We start from the raw sequence: 13907 nt of genomic DNA on the forward strand, positions 1-13907 counted from the left end.
CACATGCGACTGTAGCTTTTTTCCCCCAAAAACTTTGTCTTCAAAATAAGGGTGCGTCTTATATTCCAAAAAAGTACGGTAAAACAAAGACGAATATAGCCCCATGGAGTCCGTCAAGTCCCATTACTTATCCATAGACTATTCACATTAGGACTTCTTTAAAATACGTATTTCTAAACCTCTTTTACTGGGAGTAATTAATTAGATTTATCTATGTATGCGCTATTAAATATTCCAAGTAGAAATACGCTACGGGGAATTCTATCGGGTTGTAGTGAGTTAGGCAGAAAATAAATTACTATTGTCCGTCAAAACGAGTCTTCCAGATTGTGCTTAGTACAAGGTTAATATAGTAGCTTATTCTGTCAATAACCCTAAAAAAATACAATGAAAACGTGCAAATAAATCTGATTCTTTAAAGTATGCAGAAATCGAAGTTCCATAGTATGTGTTTGCGCTTTACTGTGCATTTCGAGGAGAATTCACTGTTTCTTGTAAGAACATTCTTTCGTATTTGTCAGTAGCTTACACACATGCCTTGCTGATTTAAAATGTCAAAGTTTAACTGTTATTGTTGTTATCTCTGAGGGTCGCGAGTTCGAATCCCCGTCCCACCAAAAATGCTCGCCCTTTTAGCCGAGGAGGTGTTATAATGCGACGGTCAATCCCACTTTTCGTTGGTAAAAGAGTAGCCAAGTGTTGGCGGTGGGTGGTGATCCCTTGCAGCCTTCCCTCTAGTCTTTCACTGCTAAATTAAGGACGGCTAGCGCAGATAGCCCTCGTGTAGCTTAGCGCGAAATTCAAAACAAACAAACCGTAAACTTACCACTGACCCCCCCCCCTTTTTTTTTCCCAGGAGGACTCAATGTTTAATCATATTCAGTAGTGTGATATACACTACGTCATGTCATACATCACAGCAGTGGCCCTGGTGTTGAAAATTATAAGCCTAGAACGGAATCGAGTGCAAGCAAGAAAATATCTATCCTGTAAATGGTCGGAACTCTAATTTGATTATTATTGGAATTATCGAATGATATGAGAGAAAAACTGGCTTATTTATTTATTTCAAATTGTTTCGCTTCATTAAAAATATCAGAAAGCTTCATAGCTTAGTGATTTATAACCTTACACTCGATTATCACGTGTGGACTTGGCATATCTTCTTGGTTAGGGCACTCGACTCGTAATCTGCCGGTTGCAAGTTCGAATCTTATCACCGAATATGCTCACCCTTTCAACCGTGGGGGTATTGTAATTTGATGGACAATCCCACTTTTCGTTGATAAAGAGTTACCCAAGAATTGGCGATGGGTGGTGTTGACCAGTTAGGTGCCTTTCCTCTAGTCGAGAGCTATTCGAGGGCCATCTGCGTTAGCCGTCCATAATTTTAAAGTGATAGATTAGAGAAAAGATAGCTAGTCAACACCACCCTTTGTCAACGAGTAATGGGATTTACCATCATATCATAACGCCCACACGAGAATTTTCAGCGATGAGTTTCGATCTTGCGACCAGCATGCCAGGCCTTTTGGGCCAACTAATATGATATGATTAAGTAATTATCAGTCACCTTATGATGTATTATCATATCTATTGCCTAATTTTGGGGTAAAATGCATCCCAGATGCTTAAAATAATTGTGAGTTATGATTCTGGTTTTGTAGATTTACACAAGGAGGACAAATATATTAACGAAGTTCGCAAAGCCTCTTGGGTTTGAGGCTGCGCTGTGAATGCACCTAAGCAAGAAACTCTGTTTTAAAATCAGCATTGTCATTCAGTTTAACGAATATCATGATTTTGCTATACTGGATTATGACGTACTTTAATACGTTTTTTTTTTAATAACAGAACTTACTCGAAAAACACTGCTCACAATTATACTGACAAGTCTGTTTGCGCAGGCGTGTTCTCAACCAATTTGTTTTACTTGTTAGGTTTGATTAAAATAATAGAAATTCCCATTTTACGATACTTTCTGGCCTCACCATTTAGTAAGCCTTGTTTAAAAGACGATTTACTAATAGCTTTTCACACACAGGACTGTTTTACTCGTTCACTTGGGTCACATTTGACATACTTCAGTTTGATGTTAATAATGTTGCTCACGTTTACAAATTTCACCCCGTTCAAAAAAGCATTACATTGAGTCGATTTTAATCTCAAGTTGATACATTGAATTATCTGATACACAAACTTGTAATATTGTGATGTTTTCATTATGCATTTGCGCTGACAGGCGCCTGGTGGCTTTTTGTTAATCAATTGCAAACGTGCGCCCCCTGCTGGTGATACTACAACAAGCTTATCCTGTATGCTAGGAAGAATGACAGAACAAACGCGTCACCACACCCCGTAAGTCTGAGAGATGAGTGATATGGGTGGGGGAAGTGGTTTGACTTTGAAGTAACTGCACGGGACTTTAAATGGGTGGGGGGTGGGAGAGAAGCGTCCTTTCTAACAAAATCTTATTGAGCATCAAAACTCCACCAGTAACGCTGCGTACATTATGTTCCCTCTCAAACACTCACAATAGGCCACAAGAATCAGGATATGGACACAAAACGAGAAGGCTTGGCTGGCACGTGCTGGTTCCACAACACATGCTGTTGCTCGTGCTCGTTACACGTGCATGTTGATGCGCATGACCTCTGCTCCCGTTGTGTTCGAGGCAGGGGGACGAGTTCAGAGGATGATCGCTTCAATTAGGGCGTGGGGTGGAGTTCGTTACGCGAGCTTGCTCCTAGCTGTTGGATGATGTGTAGTTACTTGTGGACGTCTTCGTGGTTCACGTGGGAACAACACTTTTTTAACAGATTAGTTTTCACGACTGGATGTGCTTGTATGTAATGATGTAACCGACAATACCTTAGACCAAATAAGCCGATAACGTAAGGCAGAATTAACTTAATTGGTAAATTCGCTCTTGGAAAACGAGTTAAAGACCTTGTTGGCACACGCCAACATTTTCCATTAAGCTATTTAAATACATGTTTGTCACGGAAACTGTACCTATCTAGCTAGCTATGTCCCTACCTGTCTATTGGTGTGAGTTTTTATAAACTTGTATGTTTTTTGGCGTTGTCTATTAACCGTCCAATTGAATAGAATTCACGATGGATAAAGTTATTCCAAGAGAAGCACAAAACCTGGATAATTTAAAGAACGATTAAACCTCACTAATCATCAACTACATTTCGATGCTAGTGAGAAAAGCAGTTTCTTTTCGTTTCTTCATCTGTTATCTATTTCTTTATGTTTCTCGTGCTAATCTGTATTTATTTCCTTACTAATATTAACTTCTCATCAAAGCAAGCTGCCTACACAGATCACAACTAAACATCAACCGAGCAATGAGCATAGAATTAAATATGCTGCTATTACATTCATATTAAAAAAGATTAGAATGTAATGTTTCTCAGATGGGTACCCTCGTTTTTAGCGACTTTTTCGGCCGCAATTCCAATAATATATCACGAGGTTCGGTTAGCTTAGGAGATTTAGGTTGGTCGAAATCCATATACTAAGCAGATAGTGGAAAATAATCATTATAATAAAAATAACACACACACACATATATATTAAACATTCTAGCCAAAATGTTTAATGAAAGTAAGAGTAAAAAAAGAGTAAAATATACTTATTTACAGGACACGTGTACACCTGTGGTTTCCTTCATGCACGATCATAGATTTAGTGTTCCTTGAAGATGAAGAACGTTATGTGTTTCTTCGTCTTTTTGTTCCCTAATATATTTATTTGTTTATTTGTATGATTCGACTGTTTATATGTTTCTCTCGATGTCTTAATATGTTCTTTCATTATTTCCGTTCATTTATTGGTTTATTTTTAATGTTGCTTTCTGGAGAGACGTTTTTATTCAACATGGTTGACACATAAACAAAATTAAAAAGTATCTTAATGAAAAACCGGATTGCACCGATTAAAATCTATCCGTTACACGTATTAGCCAATTTTCCTGTAAATCCGATGATCCAGTTTAACCCACATACACACAAAGGGGATACAATTAAAAAATTGTTCAAAAGCTGAGTTTGTATTATTGTTTTCAAGTTTCCTAAAACATGTTAATCCAGTTTTCGAGTAAATCTGTTCAATTAAACCTAGCTACCTCCCGAAACTCCTTCACCCTTTATATCTGAGACCTTCTGACGATGTTTCGAAGAATGTTTCATCTTTTATCCTGTAGGCGTATGGATTGAGAGCAACATGCTAAAACTGTGGAAGGAGTTAAAGATCAAGTAAACAAACATGGGTACGTCTGAGAATCCACATATATTATAAATAAATCACAATTCAAACCGGGGGGGGGGCAGTTGTTCTTAAAGGTTAAACATAAAAAAATCACAATTATAGTGTTGTTCACGTTAACATAAAGTAGAGTTGAGTTTTACAGTTGAAAACCGTAGGCACAAATAAACCGCGAAAGATGAAAAACAAAACACAGTATAAATGCATCTCGTTGAGGTAGGTTTGTCCAGTCAGCACCCGTGTTTTAAATTTTTATCTAGTAACAAGAGCACGTGCGATCTACTCACTGCTAGCAACTTACGTTATTAAGAGACGATCCAATTTGTTTGATAATACAGGAACCATTTGAAATAAGCGTTAACATTTTCTCAAATACCGCCAGAGGGAGATCAGAAACGGGAAACGTACACGGGTGGAATTTCCGGCCTCAAGTCTAGAAAAGATAAATATTTCGGAAGTTAGTTGTTAGGCCTAACATCCGGCTAAAAAATTGTGGTCGTTGCTTAATTTCAGATGAATTTTAGATCGTGTATGATGGCGTTTTAAAATATAATACTTTATACAGGATAATTAATTTTCATAATAAGTATTGGGAAGAAACTGAGAAAACAGTAGTGTAATATTCACATTCCTATCCCACAAAATGTTCATTACGTTTTTTGTTGTTTTTTTCTCGTTCGGTCGGAATCCACATAGCTAAAGGATTGAAGTCACTGAAAGTATATACTTAGCGAATACAGAAAGATTAAAGCCAGTTCGTAACAAATTTTATCACATTAGTTTCATATACACTTGAATACGTTGCACATGGTTGTTTTTGACAATATTGACATTTTTCAGGCTACAATTGTTGCACACTTTAAAGCAATTAGCTTTTTTTTTCCTTTTAAATTATGAAATTAAATACATCAAAATTTGATAATCAGAATATTTTTACTGTAAGGTGTAATTTTCTGAACTTAAAATACAAAACAAGACAAATTACAAATAGATGTCTGAACTTTTTCCAAACACATACATATATATATATATATATAAGTGTGGGTACATAAAACGTTCTGATTCTGAGTACATTGGGAAGTTTTTATCTTCTTTTATTAACTCACAAAAATATGATGCAAACGGTATTGGAAAGAGTAAAATAACACCACCTTTTCCAAAATTAGCGATAAGAGATGTCATGTAAACCTGCAAGTAGTTAATGATAAGTGTTGTTGTTCCACCACGTATGTGTTTAGTAATAAGTGTTATACCACCCTGTATGTATTTAATGATAAATGTTATAACACCCTGCCGTATTTAATGATAAGTGTTGTCATGTCACCCTGTATGTATTTAATTATAAGTGTTGTTACGTGGCGCTGTTCATACATAGTGATAAGTACTTTTAAGTCACACTGTATATAGTTAATGTCACGCTGTATATACTCAGTTTCATATTTCCATGATGCAATTATATTATTTTGTATTGTTTATTCTGTGTAATTGATTCCCATAATGATATTTTATCTTATCATATAAAGTAAAACTGGTTTTGCACTAAGAATACCATTACACGTGTAGTTCAATCAGTATTGTGTTTCGCTCTACACTTTATGTCCAGTGATAAAAGATGTTATGTCACGCTCTATACACTGAGTGATAAATGTTGTTATGTTACAGTTTATACACTACGTGATAAGTGTTATTTCATACTGTATACACTACGTGATAAGTGTTGTTATGTCACGCTGTATATACTACGTGATAAGTGTGTTATGTCATGCTGTATATACTGAGAGAGAAGTGTTATGTCATGCTGTATATACACAGTAATAAGTGTTGTTAGGTCACAATGTTTACACTACGAGATAAGTATTGTTATGTCACGCTTTATGTACTCAGTGATAAGTGTTGTTATGTCTCGCTGTATATACTACGTGATAAATGTGTTATGTCTTAGTATATACGCTACATGATAAGTGTTGTTATATCACGCTGTATATACTGAGAGTTAAGTGTTGTGATGTCACGCTGTGTACACTGAGTGATAAGTGTTGTTATGTCACGCTGTGTATACACAGCAATAAGTGCACTATTTACACTAGGTGATAAGTTATGTCACGCTCTTTGCACTACGTGATAGGTGTAGTTATGTCATGATGTTTACATTACATGATAAGTGTTGTGATGTCACGATGTTTACACTACGTGATAAGTAATGTTATGTCACGCTGTATATACTGAGTGATAAGTATTGTTATGTCACGCTGTATACACTGAGTGATAAATGTTGTTGTATTACTCTGTTTATATACACTACGTGATAAGTATTCTCTCTATGTACAAAAAGATAAGTATTGATATGTTATGCTGTATATATTCAATAATCAGTGTTGTTATGTCACGCTGTATACACTACGTGGTAAGTGTTGTTATGTCACACTGTTTACGCTACGTGATAATTGTTGTTATGTCACGCTGTATATATTGAGTGATAAGTGTTATTATGTCACATTGTTTACACGCTGGATGTACTCAGTGATAAGTGTTGTTTTATCACGCTGTATATACTGAGTGATAAATGTTGTTATGGCACACTCTTTACACTAAGTGATAAGTGTTGTTATGACACACTCTTTACACTACGTGATAAGTGTTGTTATGTAACACTATTTACACTACACTGATAAGTGTTGTTATGACACACTCTTTACACTAAGTGATAAGTGTTGTTATGACACACTCTTTACACTACGTGATAAGTGTTGTTATGTAACACTATTTACACTACACTGATAAGTGTTGTTATGACACACTCTTTACACTACGTGGTAAGTGTTGTTATGTAACACTATTTACACTACGTGATAAGTTTTGTTATGTCACACTGTTTACATTATGTGATAAGTGTTGTCATGTCACACTGTTTACACTATGTGATAGGTGTTGTTATTTGACACTGTATGTACTCAGTGATAAGTTTTGTTATGTGTCGCTGTATATACTCAACGATAAGTGTTATGTCACACTGCTTAAATTACGTGATAAGTGTTGTTATGTCATACTGTTTACACTACGTGATAAGTGTTGTTATGCCACGCTGTTTACACTACGTGATAAGCGTTGTTATGTCACACTGCTTACACTACGTGATAAGTGTTGTTACGTCACACTGTACATACTCAGTGTTGTTGTTTCACTGTTTTCTCTTAATATCCGATACATAGTGAATTACAGAGACACTAAGATGGTGGTTTTTCAAGTTAATGAAAATCTTAACAAGCTGGTATCGGCCCGTTTGGGCGTGGCTAGATACGGATCGGAAATCACGTGATTTTCTCACACTCTTGCCTTTAAACGAAAAATAAACCTTTGTACGCATGTGCACTAACTTAGCTGACACTCCTAACTAAATAGAGGAAATGGTGCGTGACTTGACTAGAGGAGACAATTTTCTCTTCAAAGAATTTCTCTAGATATTATCAGCATAATAGATATACATAAAGGAAGAAAGAGAGAGAGAAGAAAGGATAAATTGTTTGTCTATTAAAATATTTCTCATTTAGATTGTGAAAACTGTCGTTGTCAAGCCCAAAACTATGCAATAGGCTATCTGTGCTTTGACCAAAAACGATATCGAAACTCGGTTTTTAGTGTTATAAGCCTTCAGAGTGAAGTGTGAAAGAGATTAAGCACTAAGTTTTACATTTAACTTTGAATCTGTTTTGTTTACACAAAAAGTTTACTCCAGATGTTTTCCAATATATTCTCGTTTAAACTATAACTTGAAATTGCTATGTTTAACTTCTTATTAAAGTAGTTATGTACCTATCGCAGTTTTGTTAGAAGATACAGATAACAGATAGAGCACTTGAAGAAGGGTTTTTATGTAGAATTTCTCTCTGGAATTTGTCTGAAGAGCAATGTGGATCTTCCTCGAGGCTTATCCGTAAAAAATCTTCAAGTTATAGCACAGGTTACTGTTGAGTCTATCTAAACTAAAGCAAATTTCCAACTCTACATCTAGATGTCTTTATAACGTCATTCGTTCTTTTGATGTGGAATAAAATCACTAATTTACAGCAGTGTCTTGCACATGCACATTTAAAAATGTATATATGGTTTTATAAAATATTCAAAATATCCGAAGATATTAAGTTTTCTCAGAATCAGTTTTTTTTGTATTAACACAGTATTTTCTTGATTTAATTAGACATTCTACAGTGTCTTAAGCAGTTTCTTAGTAAGTATTAGTTTTCAAACTGTATGAATGCAGTAAAACCCGGTGAAACAGTGTTAGGCACGATTATTCCTATGATAAAAAGTCAGATAATACAGGGCCTTTAGTAAGGTGAATTCACCCCTGAAGAAGAAAGGCCTATCTTGCGAAAAGTTTGGATTATTGGCTTCCTTACTTACGATTGATACAACTTTTGATTGTTTTAGACCACACGAAGAACAGTTTAATATAGCCTTAAACACTTCCAGTATCTGACTTCACAAGTAAGCACTTGAGGGCATTAAAATAGTATTTTTGTCCTTACAATTTCCTTGAATTCCTTGTTTTTCAAAAGAGATAATGTAATATAGAGTACGTTTTTTCTAATATTGGATAAGAAATCCCACACAATGAACAACTGAAAAGTCATGTTTCGAGCAGTGTAATCTCTCTCTCCAGGCGATCGGTGTACTTGCGTGTTATTAAAAACTGTGTCAGCTGATATAATCTTTGGGTGATACACTCCTTCACGTGTCACCATCTGTAACATATGTTAGTGCAAGCTGTTAGTTACTACAGTAACATATGTTAGTGGAAGCTGTTAGTTACTACAGTAACATATGTTAGTGCAAGCTGTTAGTTACTACAGTAACATATGTTAGTTACTTCAGTAACATATGTTAGTGCAAGCTGTTAGTTACTACAGTAACATATGTTAGTTACTACAGTAGCATATGTTAGTGCAAGCTGTTAGTTACTACAGTAACATATGTTAGTGCAAGCTGTTAGTTACTACAGTAACATATGTTAGTTACTACAGTAACATATGTTAGTGCAAGCTGTTAGTTGTTACAGTAACATATGTTAGTGCAAGCTGTTAGTTGTTACAGTAACATATGTTAGTGCAAGCTGTTAGTTACTACAGTAACATATGTTAGTGCAAGCTGTTAGTTGTTACAGTAACATATGTTAGTTACTACAGTAACATATGTTAGTGCAAGCTGTTAGTTACTACAGTAACATATGTTAGTTACTACAGTAACATATATGTTTTCTGCTAGAGTAAAATTATTATCCTTATAATAGTATTTTTCAAAGCAACAATCTATTTTTAGTTTACAGTTCCTATCATTTTAGGTTTCAACAGACATAAAAATATCATGAAGACTCAGTAACTTCTACATTTAAGAAAAAATAGCTGTATCGACCTGATCTTTGGAAAAATTCCAGATACAGAACACTATCTGTGTTTTGTAATTTCAGATCCGTTGTTATGGAGTCCAGAGCACGTGAAGCAGTGGGTCGAATGGGCAGTAAAAGAATATACCCTTCATGATCTTGACGTCTCGCGATTTAACGTGGTGGGACGAGATTTGTGCCAGCTTACTCGAGAAGATTTCAGTCGCTTGACAAATCCTTACAATGGAGAAATCCTTTACGCACACCTAAACTTTCTACGACAGAGTAAGTCAGTTTTCAAATTATTGGCTTCAAAACTTTGTCATGTCCTTTTCTGTATGAGTTGTATCATAGAAATCGAGCGGTAAACAAGAAATGTGACAGAATTTTAGCTACGCTAAATCTAGATTTAAATATTTTCTTCTGATACATCTGAAAGAAAAACAAAAGTATAGTTATACTATTTTTTTATTCCAATAGTACCTTGAACTGAGACAAAAACTGTACCAATTTTAAACTAGCTCGATCTAAAGTTAAAAGAGATTTTTAGAACTGGTAAATTTGCAGCAATAATAACTACAAGTGCAATGATTTTAGAAAAATATATACACCTATAATCGAATCAATGCATTATCAGTGCAGGTTATAAAGTAATAATCAGAAAAACGTTTTGAAAAAAAATTCACAAATAATTTGATTAATCTTCAAATTACCTGCTTATTTTTATACCATTCTCTAAAGCTGGAGTCTACATATTACATCATTTACTCATTTTATGCTCTTTTTTTTTTAACTGTTACAACACTCGGTGTAAGGAACTGACTGAGAAAATTGGTTGATATCACCCATTTTCTGTGGAAAATACATAGGAGACCCCGCAATAAGTAGTAATTTCACCATTAGTCATATTTGTTTTTGTGTGTTACATCTGTTATCAGAGGACCTCTTAAATTATGTTTCGTCTGTTGTCACAGGACCCCTTAATCTGTGATTTGTTTGTTATCAGGGGACCCCTTCACCCGTGTTTCATCTGTTCTCACAGGAGCCCTTAAACTGTATTTCGTTTTTTATAAGAGAACCCCTTAACTCGTGTTTCGTTTGTTATCAGAGTTGTGACCCCTTAACCAACAGCGTCGTTGATCCATAAGCATTTTGATGCATAAATAGTTCATAAATGTGTGTTTAAAAAAGCGCTGAAGTACGAGACCCCTGTGGTAATTCTAGGGTTAACAGGACATTGTTTCCCGCATTGCTTTTCAACGCTTTCTTTCATTACTAGGCTACAGTACAGTACTAGCGTGTAAAACACGTATTACCAATGAAAACGTTATACCACGAGTAAAGCGTACTACATAATATCTGTCTCAAGTACGTGACGTTTCCATACATAACGACATGCCAAAAATAATACTTATTGACAAAACTTTTCATTAATAGCTGCTTTATTAGATTCCCGAGAAAGTCTCCATTCTCAAGATCTTTAATTTTACGTTTTATTAAAATTTTAATTTTAATTTTTGGATAATTTATTCAAACTGTGAACATAATAACCATAGTTATATATAATCCAAGTATGGTTGTCCGAGTAAGAGATGATTTTTTCTCAAAGCCTTACATCCCCGATTTTAGATATAAATGACAATTTCAGTCAGGTGTTTCATGAGATTAAGAAATGTAGTGAAACTGACCGTGACATTATAACGCCCCCACGGCTGAAAGGGCGAGCATGTTTGGTGTGACGGGGATTCAAACCTGCGACCCGCAGATTGCGAGTCGAGCACCCTAACCACCTGGCCATGACGGGCCGCGCCAAAAGAAAAAGAAAAGTCTTAATCCCTATTAGTCAATTTGTTTGTTTGTTTGTGATTAAATACAAAGCTACACAATGGGCTATCTGTGCTCTGCCCACCACGGGTGTCGAAACCCGGATTCTAGCGTTATAAGTCCTCAGATATACCGCTGTGCCACTAGGGGGCTATTGGTCAATATACAAATTTATTTGTTAATTTGTTTTCTTCACCAAGACACGAAGTTCAGTAAAAAAAAAGAAAAAAAAAGATTATTTAGAGGCCTAATCTATGTTACGCTACTTTCGCTGCAACGGACTGGTTTCGCCTTATTCAAGATTCATTAGTGTTGCTTGAAATTTAGGTTATTGGTGGTGAGTAAATAACTATACATCTAAACCAAAAAATATATAATTTTGTTAATAGTACTTTAACCATTCTTTCCTTCGCTGTGTCCAAGTATAATATTATATGATGTTATTAATAATTGTTTAACCATTCTTTCCTTCGCTGTGTCCAAGTATAATATTATACAATTTTATTGATAAATGTTTAACCATTCTTTCCTTCTCTGTGCCCTCCAAGTATAATATTATACAATTTTATTGATAAATGTTTAACCATTCTTTCCTTCTCTGTGCCCTCCAAGTATAATATTATATAATTTTATTAATAATTGTTTAACCATTCTTTCCTTCGCTGTGTCCAAGTATAATATTATACAATTTTATTGATAAATGTTTAACCATTCTTTCCTTCGCTATACCCTCCAAGTATAATATTATATAATTTCATTAATAATTGCTTAACCATTCTTTCCTTCGCTGTGTCCAAGTATAATATTATACAATTTTATTGATAAATGTTTAACCATTCTTTCCTTCTCTGTGCCCTCCAAGTATGATATTATATAATTTTATTGATAATTGTTTAACTATTCTTTCCTTCTCTGTGCCCTCCAAGTATAATATTATATAATTTTATTAATAATTGTTTAATCATTCTTTCTTTCGCTGTGTCCAAATATAATATTATATAATTTTATTAATAATTGTTTAATCATTCTTTACTTCGCTGTGTCCAAGTATAATATTATATAATTTTATTGATAATTGTTTAATCATTCTTTACTTCGCTGTGTCCAAGTATAATATTATATAATTTTATTGATAATTGTTTAACTATTCTTTCCTTCGCTGTGTCCATTACTATATTACTTGAATGCTACATCAACTAAAAGGTTATGCTGCTATTTTCTAGCAGTCTCTAATGGTCTAAGTACATCTATTATTCGCTACTGTTTTGTTACCGTTCTTCTTGGGATCCCCCGTCCCACCAAACATGCTCGCCCTTTCAGTCATGGGGCATTATAATGTTATAGTCAATCCCACTATACGTTGGTAAAAGAGTAGCCCAAGGGTTGGTGGTGGGTGGTGATGACTAGCTGCCTTCCCTCTAGTCTTACACTGCTAAATTAGGGACGGCTAGCGCATATAGCCCTCGTGTATCTTTGCGCGAAATTCAAAACAAACAAACAAAAAATCTTGGGATCAGGCTTAGCCTCATCTTCGTACTTTTGAACATGTTTTCGTAAGAGGGTCGTAACGTAGATGGCGCTTGAACTTCATGATTTCAGGTCCAATTTGAAGGTCAAAGCTATGTGTCACCATATGTTGATGTTTTCATTCTTTTGCTTTTTATTCCTTTAAATATTTTACAAAACTGGGAAGTATATGACGTATGGTTAAAAGACTTAGGTCACTTTTTATGTCCGAGGTCATGGTATAAAACTAACACAAAAGTACATAAAAATTGAGAGGATTCCTGTTATTGATTCGACAATGTGTCAAAAGTATTTTCTTTTCTGGTCACTCTCGTGCACGTTTCTAGGAGATTAGATTAGATTAGAACATTACATCCTTACGTATTTTGAAGCCTCTCTATACAATTGAATTCGATTTTTAAACGTATTTTGGAGTTTTAAAGGTAATGGCGGGTGGAGAAAATCCATCTCTATAAATTTTGCTTTGTTTCAGGTCATCACTGTTTTAAATGCCTTTAGCCTAACTGTTACTGATATGAACTCGAAACACTTATTTCTACTAACTTTATTGTGCTTATTATTCTAGAGTAACATTGTAGTTAATTTGCTTATTCAATCATCTGAAACATATTCATGTAAGTCTGACTACAGAATCTTACTTTTAAGTAGGACATGGAACTTGAAACTGCTGTTCCAAGTGTATTTTATGTTGCGACAAATAACATTTCATATTAAAACACATGTTCCTGTTGCTACACGTACATGTTTAACACAGTATTTCTGTTTGTCAGTTTCATATTAAAACACATGTTCCTGCTGCTACAGGTATATGGTTAACACAGTATTTCTGTTTGTCAGTTTCATATTAAAACACATGTTCCTGTTGCTACACGTACATGTTTAACACAGTATTTCTGTTTGT

At 34.8% G+C, this 13907-nt stretch overlaps 1 protein-coding gene across 1 annotated transcript in view; it reads left to right on the plus strand.

Annotated features, from left to right (window-relative positions):
• The window catches only part of LOC106463142 (retroviral integration site protein Fli-1 homolog), a 139400-nt gene that overhangs the window by 12985 nt on the left and 112508 nt on the right, over positions 1–13907 (plus strand). Inside the window, exon 2 of the mRNA XM_013923130.2 lies at positions 9740–9940. Coding sequence (XP_013778584.1) covers positions 9740–9940 — 201 coding nt within the window. The remainder of the gene's footprint in view (positions 1–9739; positions 9941–13907) is intronic.

Source organism: Limulus polyphemus, unplaced genomic scaffold, assembly GCF_000517525.1.
Source record: "Limulus polyphemus unplaced genomic scaffold, Limulus_polyphemus-2.1.2 Scaffold1333, whole genome shotgun sequence".
Classification (NCBI taxonomy): Eukaryota; Metazoa; Arthropoda; class Merostomata; order Xiphosura; family Limulidae; genus Limulus; species Limulus polyphemus.